This window comes from Oncorhynchus tshawytscha, linkage group LG31, assembly GCF_018296145.1.
Source record: "Oncorhynchus tshawytscha isolate Ot180627B linkage group LG31, Otsh_v2.0, whole genome shotgun sequence".
In the NCBI taxonomy this organism is placed as follows: domain Eukaryota; kingdom Metazoa; phylum Chordata; class Actinopteri; order Salmoniformes; family Salmonidae; genus Oncorhynchus; species Oncorhynchus tshawytscha.
The window spans coordinates 30,858,369-30,866,356 of NC_056459.1; the positions used below are offsets into that span (position 1 = coordinate 30,858,369).

The 7,988-nt window shown below is 46.0% G+C and overlaps 1 protein-coding gene across 1 annotated transcript; it reads left to right on the forward strand.

The window, feature by feature from the left end:
* The first annotated feature begins 219 nt into the window (after window positions 1–219).
* Window positions 220–6,277, forward strand: LOC112229420 (fatty acid-binding protein, heart). The gene is made up of 4 exons (XM_024395245.2): window positions 220–366; window positions 4,648–4,820; window positions 5,830–5,931; window positions 6,026–6,277. The coding sequence occupies exons 1-4, from the start codon at window positions 294–296 to the stop codon at window positions 6,077–6,079; spliced, it is 402 nt and encodes a 133-aa protein (XP_024251013.1). The 5' UTR covers window positions 220–293; the 3' UTR covers window positions 6,080–6,277.
* The last annotated feature ends 1,711 nt before the right edge of the window (window positions 6,278–7,988 follow it).

Genomic DNA, 7,988 nt, shown 5'->3' on the forward strand with positions numbered 1-7,988 from the left:
TGTCTGTCTGTCTGTCTGTCTGTCTGTCTGTCTGTCTGTCTGTCTGTCTGTCTGTCTGTCTGTCTGTCTGTCTGTCTGTCTGTCTGTCTGTCTGTCTGTCTGTCTGTCTGTCTGTCTGTCTGTCTGTCTGTCTTCTCCCCTCCCCCTCTCAGAGTGATGACATCACGAACAGCCGGTCTTAAATCGACCAGTAGGATTGCAGCATAGCAGTGGTGCTGACTCCATTATCTCTGCCCCTCTCCCTCCTCTCTCTCTCTCTTGCTGCCCTCTCATTTCTCCACACTACTGCTAACATGGCTGAGGCATTCGCAGGCACATGGAACCTGAAGGAGAGCAAGAACTTTGATGAATACATGAAGGCCCTGGGTGAGCAGTGTGTGTGTGTGTGTGTGTGTGTGTGTGTGTGTGTGTGTGTGTGTGTGTGTGTGTGTGTGTGTGTGTGTGTGTGTAACTGTGTGTGTGTGTGTGGAGTAACGGTAAAGTGGTAAAGCATGGGGTGTGTGTCCCTCCGTCCCTCCATTCCTCCGTCCCTCCCTCCCTCCCTCCCTGCCTGCCTGCCTGCCTGCCTCCCTCCCTCCCTGCCTGCCTGCTGCCTGCCTGCCTGCCTGCCTGCCTGCCTGCCTCACTCCCTCCCTGCCTGCCTGCTGGTGTATGGGTACACTTGTGAGAAGGGTGTGACTGTTCATCAATACTTAAAGGTGTGTGTTTGTGTGCAGCCGCATATGTGCATTCTTGTGCAGATATTGTGTGTGTTTGTGAACACATACACACATATGCGCAGGTGTTTATTTCTGCACGCCCACCATGTGTGTGTGTGTAAGTAGCAGAGCATGTGTGTGTGTGTAAGTAGCAGAGCGTGTGTGTGTGTGTGTAAGTAGCAGAGCGCGTGTGTGTGTGTAAGTAGCAGAGCGTGTGTGTGTGTGTAAGTAGCAGAGCGTGTGAGCGTGTGTGTGTAAGTAGCAGAGCATGTGTGTGTGTGTAAGTAGCAGAGCGTGTGTGTGTGTGTGTGTGTGTGTGTGTGTGTGTGTGTGTGTGTGTGTGTGTGTGTGTGTGTGTGTGTGTGTGTGTGTGTGTGTGTGTGTGTGTGTGTGTGTGTGTGTGTGTGTGTGTGTAAGTAGCAGAGTGTGTGTGTGTAAGTAGAAGAGCATGTGTGTGTGTGTGTAAGTAGCAGAGCGTGTGTGTGTAAGTAGCAGAGCATTTGTGTGTATGTGTGTGTAAGTAGCAGAGCGTGTGTGTGTAAGTAGCAGAGCATGTGTGTGTGTGTGTGTGTGTGTGTAAGTAGCAGAGTGTGTGTGTGTAAGTAGAAGAGCATGTGTGTGTGTGTGTAAGTAGCAGAGCGTGTGTGTGTAAGTAGCAGAGCATGTGTGTGTGTAAGTAGCAGAGCGTGTGTGTGTGTGTGTAAGTAGCAGAGCGTGTGTGTGTGTGTAAGTAGCAGAGCGTGTGTGTGTGTGTGTAAGTAGCAGAGCGTGTGTGTGTGTGTAAGTAGCAGAGCGTGTGTGTGTGTGTAAGTAGCAGAGCGTGTGTGTGTGTGTAAGTAGCAGAGCGTGTGTGTGTGTGTAAGTAGCAGAGCGTGTGTGTGTGTGTAAGTAGCAGAGCATGTGTGTGTGTGTGTAGCAGAGCATGTGTGTGTGTGTAAGTAGCAGAGCATGTGTGTGTGTGTAAGTAGCAGAGCATGTGTGTGTGTGTAAGTAGCAGAGCATGTGTGTTTGTGTAAGTAGCAGAGCATGTGTGTGTGTGTAAGTAGCAGAGCATGTGTGTGTGTGTAAGTAGCAGAGCATGTGTGTGTGTGTGTAAGTAGCAGAGCATGTGTGTGTGTGTAAGTAGCAGAGCATGTGTGTGTGTGTAAGTAGCAGAGCATGTGTGTGTGTGTGTAAGTAGCAGAGCATGTGTGTGTGTGTAAGTAGCAGAGCATGTGTGTGTGTGTAAGTAGCAGAGCATGTGTGTGTGTGTAAGTAGCAGAGCATGTGTGTTTAAAGGGATAAAACAGGATTTTGACATTTTTTTAAACCTTTATTTAACTAGGAAAGTCAGTTAAGAACAAATTCCCATTTACAATGACGGCCTACCCTGGCCAAACGCTAACCCTGGCCAATTATGCGCCGCCCTATGGGGCTCCCAATCACGGCCGGTTGTGATACAGCCTTGAAATCAAACCAGGGTCTGTAGTGACGCCTCTAGCACTGAGATACAGTACCTTAGACCGCTGCGCCACTCGTAAAAACTAAAACATAAAAACTACCTCTAACTACCTTCCTACTGGATGCAGAGACATAAAAACTACCTCTAACTGCCTTCATACTGGATGCAGAGACATAAAAACCACCTCTAACTACCTTCATACTGGATGCAGAGACATAAAAACTACCTCTAACTACCTTCATACTGGATGCAGAGACATAAAAACTACCTCTAACTACCTTCCTACTGGATGCAGAGGCATAAAAACTACCTCTAACTACCTTCATACTGGATGCAGAGACATAAAAACTACCTCTAACTACCTTCATACTGGATGCAGAGAGCTCATATTAAGTAGATAAGGGCTTCATTGCCACAGTCACAAAGTGTCCCTTTGGGAAGACTGGGTGTGGTCGGGACAATTGCAAAAAGAGAGAGAAGGAAGAGGGAATAGAGGGAAAGGGACAGAAGGAGAGAGAGAAGTAAGAGGGAAGAGGGAAATGGACAGAAGGAGAGAGAGAAGGAAGAGGGAAGAGAGGGAAATGGACAGAAGGAGAGAGAGAAGGAAGAGGGAAGAGGGAAATGGACAGAAGGAGAGAGAGAAGGAAGAGGGAAGAGGGAAATGGACAGAAGGAGAGAGAGAAGGAAGAGGGAAGAGGGAAATGGACAGAAGGAGAGAGAGAAGGAAGAGGGAAGAGAGGAAATGGACAGAAGGAGAGAGAGAAGGAAGAGGGAAGAGAGGGAAATGGACAGAAGGAGAGAGTGAAGGAAGAGGGAAGAGGGAAATGGACAGAAGGAGAGAGAGAAGGAAGAGGGAAGAGGGAAATGGACAGAAGGAGAGAGTGAAGGAAGAGGGAAGAGGGAAATGGACAGAAGGAGAGAGAGAAAAGGAAGAGGGAAGAGAGGGAAATGGACAGAAGGAGAGAGAGAGAAGTAGGAACAGAACAGTGGAGGCTGTTGGGGAGAAGCTATAGGAGGATGGCCTCATTGTATTGGCTGGAATGGAATCAATGGCACGGAGCCGAACATGTGGTTTCCATAGGTTTGATAGCGTTCCATTTATTTAATTCCAGCCAATACAATGAGCTCATCCTTCTATAGCCCCTCCCACCAGCCTCCACTGGAACATAAAAAGATGGAAATAGAAAATCAGGAGGGAGAGAGCAGCAAGATTTGTGACCTGTTGCCACAAGAAAAGAGCAACCAGTGAAGAACAAACACCATTGTAAATACAACCCATATTTATGCTTATTTATTTTCCCTTGTGTCCTTTAATCATTTTTACATCGTTACAACACTGTATATATACGTAATATGACATTTGTAATGTCTTTATTATTTTGAAACGTCTGTATGTGTAATGTTTACTGTTAATTTTTATTGTTTATTTCACTTTTGTTTATTATCTACTCCACTTGCTTTGGCAATGTTAACACATGTTTCCCATGTCAATAAAGCCCCTTGAATTGAATTGAATTGAGAGAGAGAGGAGAGAGAGGGGGGGAGGAGAAGAAAGAGAGAGAGAGACTTTAAAAGGGGGAGGGGTAAATGCCTCCACTGTGAGAAACACACACACACACACACACACACACACACACACACACACACACACAAAGGGGTGGAATTCTCTGAAAGAGCGCTCCTTGTCTGAAGCTAGCATTGTGAGGAGGGGTTGAATATTAACATTGTGTGTGTGTGTGTGTGTGTGTGTGTATGTGTGTGTGTGTGTGTGTGTGTGTGTGTGTGTGTGCGACCCTTGTTTGGTGACTGATGGGCGTTATTAGCATCGACGTGTCTGCGCTTGTCACCATGGTAATGACCCCTAACCCCAGACCCAACTCTCCTGATCACAGGCGACACACACTGGCTGTTTGTTGTATGAGTGTGTCACGTTTAGCCTTGGGAGATAAACTCAGCTGTTATAGAAACGTTACTTCAGTTGAGGGCAGAAGGACTCTAGACCGTACCCTTCCACACTCAGCCCGGTACCCCTCCACACTCAGCCTGGTCAACGTCTCTGATGACTTTGGCTGAATGTTTGAAGAAAAACACACAAACTAGAGATTAGTGTGTGTGTGTGTGTGTGTGTGTGTGTGTGTGTGTGTGTGTGTGTGTGTGTGTGTGTGTGTGTGTGTGTGTGTGTGTGTGTGTGTGTGTGTGTGTGTGTGTGTGTGTGTGTGTGTGTGTGTGTGTGTGTGTGTGTGTACGCGCGTTAGATGCAATGAGAACAGTCATTGTCTGGTCACAAGTCTGTTCCCTTTAGTACGGTTCGTTCTCTTTTCGACCCATAGTCACCATAGTTACAATACGTTGTTATGGCCTTGTGGAATAGTCAGTTACACATCATGAATCCCAAAAGGGCCGTATTGGCAGCAGTATATAACTATGCATCCAGATGATGGCTCGGCTATAACAGTCGTATCCCGAATCTGAAGACTTTAACCCTGCGATGTGTTTTTTGATTGACAGGTGTGGGCTTTGCAACCCGCCAGGTTGGCGGTATGACCAAGCCCACCACCGTCATCGAGGTAGCGGGAGACACGGTCACTCTGAAGACGCAGAGCACCTTCAAGAACACCGAGATCAACTTCAAACTGGGAGAGGAGTTCGACGAGACCACCGCCGACGACAGGAAGGTCAAGGTAAGATGTCAGGAGTGCTAAGAGACCGACCTAAGTCCGAGATGGCTAGCTGATAGTCATACATTATGGTGGTGGTAGCAACGATATGTTTTTTATAATTTTTATGGCTAACGCGTTAAACTTTACTGCTAATACGCATTATGAGGCCGTTATAGCGCATCGTAAGAGTTGTCACGAGTGTGTGTCCTTATAATGGGGTGAAAGGTCAGGAGGTCAGGCGTTAGGGGAGTGAGAGAGAGAGAGAGAGAGAGAGAGAGAGAGAGAGAGAGAGATCTGAGTGAACAGAAAGACATACAATGTCTTATTGTTGAGGAATGGTTACTCGTGGTAGGGTGGGTGTGTAATGTATAGAGTGTGTGCGTATCTAGCAACTTTAACTCTTGATAGGTGGGCACACATGCTACATACACTCTTAGAAAAAGGTTTCCAAAATGTTTTTTCGGCTGTCCCCATAGAATAACCCTTTTTGGTTCCAGGTAAAACCCTTTTTAGTTCCAGGTATAAAAAAAACGCTTTTTTTCTCCTTCTGCAGAAAGGGTGTTACATGGAACCAAAAGGGTTTTACATGGAACCAAAAGGGTTTTACATGGAACCAAAAGGGTTCTACATGGAACCAAAAGGGTTCTACATGGAACCAAAAGGGTTTTACATGGAACCAAAAGGGTTTTACATGGAACCAAAAGGGTTTTACATGGAACCAAAAGGGTTCTGCATGGAACCAAAAGGGTTCTACATGGAACCAAAAGGGTTTTACATGGAACCAAAAGGGTTCTTCAAAGGGTTCTCCTATGGGGACAGCCAAAGAACCGTATTAGGTTTTAGACAGCCCCTTTTTTTCTAAGAGTGTGCAGTAGGCATTCTTTATCTGGCAATTACATACACATTAACCTCAGTCTCAAACCCACTGAGACTTCTCCTTTATCAGCAGTAGATTGTACCGTCTAATCTCCTCTCCAGTTTCCCCATTCAGTGTTTGTTCATAACTCATAATGTCTCATTCTCTCTCTAGTCCCTAATAACGGTTGAGGGTGGTAAGATGATTCACGTGCAGAAGTGGGACGGCAAGGAGACCACTCTGGTTCGTGAAGTCAGCGGCAACGCCCTCGAACTGGTCAGTACTGTGTGTGTGTGTGTGTGTGTTGGTGTTAACTCTTACATGTAAGAATGTGTCTGTTGTATATCTAACTCTCCTCTCCTCTCCACAGACACTGAATCTTGGTGATGTCATCTGCACACGCTCCTACATCAAGGCCGAGTAATAACTTCCACCAAAAAACTATCCTTTACCACACCTGCCAAAATAACAACAACCCTTCGCCCTTAACCCCGATCCCCACTGTAACGACCTCTAACCCCTGTCTGACCTCTAACCCCTGACCCCTTCTATGTTGTCCCGTCCTTCTCTTTGTAGTGCTTCTCCTTTGTATGAAACACTGAATAAATTCCACTGACGTTTATTTTCTTCTCTAAAGCCTTCCTGAGTTCTTCTCTGTCAGTCACCTCACAATCCCCATGACAACAGTCACAACACCTATATCAGAGGCTCGAGGAAACTCAGTGAATCTACTAACTGTGTGTAGCAACCATTTTGTGCCAAATGGCTCATCACGTGTTTCAGTCGTAGCAGCCATCTGGGTGGGTTATGGCAGCCATTTTGTGCCAAATGGCTCATCACGTGTTTCAGTTGTAGCAGCCATCTGGGTGGGTTATGGCAGCCATTTTGTGCCAAGTTGAGATCTGAGGCTGCTGTAGGGGAAGCAGCACATGGCTCCTCAGACGGATCAAAACTGCTCTATATTCTGCTGTCAGAGAAGGGTGTGTAGGCATTGTGTGTGCGTATTGTTGGATTCTGGGTAAACTTTGAACATTGAGATATTAAAGACATGATAGATCAGACGCATAGTATATAAAGGAGTGAGAAGGTAATGGTTCTCTGTAGTAAGACAACTAAGCTTGGAATGTGTTGAGTGCAGGGAAAACAATCGCATGTGACAGTCCTGATAAGGGGAGAAACTGTTGAAGGCTCATATCACTTAGTTCTCTGCTTAGCAAGAAGGATGCAATGTTTAGAGATACGGAGGAGACTCCACCCAAAGTTGGGTATGAATACCACCATGTCTGTGTCTGAATTACAGCTGTAACGACCCTTTGGGAAGAATTAAACTTAGACAAGGTCGTCTAGTGTCCGTGAGTTATTTATTCTGAAAAATAAGAACCTGACAGTATGTTGCAGAATCCTTTCCACTTTGACCCATTTCTGAATACTTATGGCCGTGCCTTAGGGTCATACGAACCATCCTGATCTCGCAAGCTTACATTCTGTCCATGTAGCGAAACAGAATGTAGGTTTGCGAGATCAGGATGGTTGGTACTGAGGCTAGCCGTGTGTGGCTCAGGGCAGGGTTATTGACCTGTGGTACTATTATAGCAGACCAGCGAACACAGTTTACGTCTTTACAGAGCATCACAGGGTGAATAATTATAGGACTGTGTGTGTGTGTGTGTGTGTGTGTGTGTGTGTGTGTGTGTGTGTGTGTGTGTGTGTGTGTGTGTGTGTGTGTGTGTGTGTGTGTGTTCTGCCGCAATCACGACATGTCGGGAAAACTCAGGACCTCCGAGTTAAAATGAACCTAAGTTATTTGTGTAAAGCACATCTCTCTCTCTCTCTCTCTCTCTCGAAGGAGAGAAACTCAAGGAGATGGGAGAGCTTGCTATTGGTTTATGCTGATACTTCCCAAGTGGGAAACTCGGGGTATAATTTTCTACAACGAGAAAGCAAGTCGGAACTGTCCAAGTTTCCGAAGTGACTTGAACGCGGCATTAGAGTGTGTGTATCACTATTGACTCCTACTAGGTGAACGGAAATGTTGTTTGGTGCCTGGCTGCCGGTGTGGAAATGTGTGTGTGTGTGTGTGTTCTAATTCCGGCACATTCTCTGCTTCTATAGATTGGTGTCGTGTGTTACAGACAGGCTACCAACTAGGTTCAAGGTGAGAGACCCTACAGCACAGGACACCTCATATTTCTATGTGAATCTGGTCGGGTCACCCAAGAAGGTTACACATTACAGCTTTAAAGTGATGTTCTATATTTATTCAGAGAACGTTAAGAAACAACTTTATTCTGTGGGAATTTAAGTCCTTCAGCATAACGTTTTCTGCAGGTTTG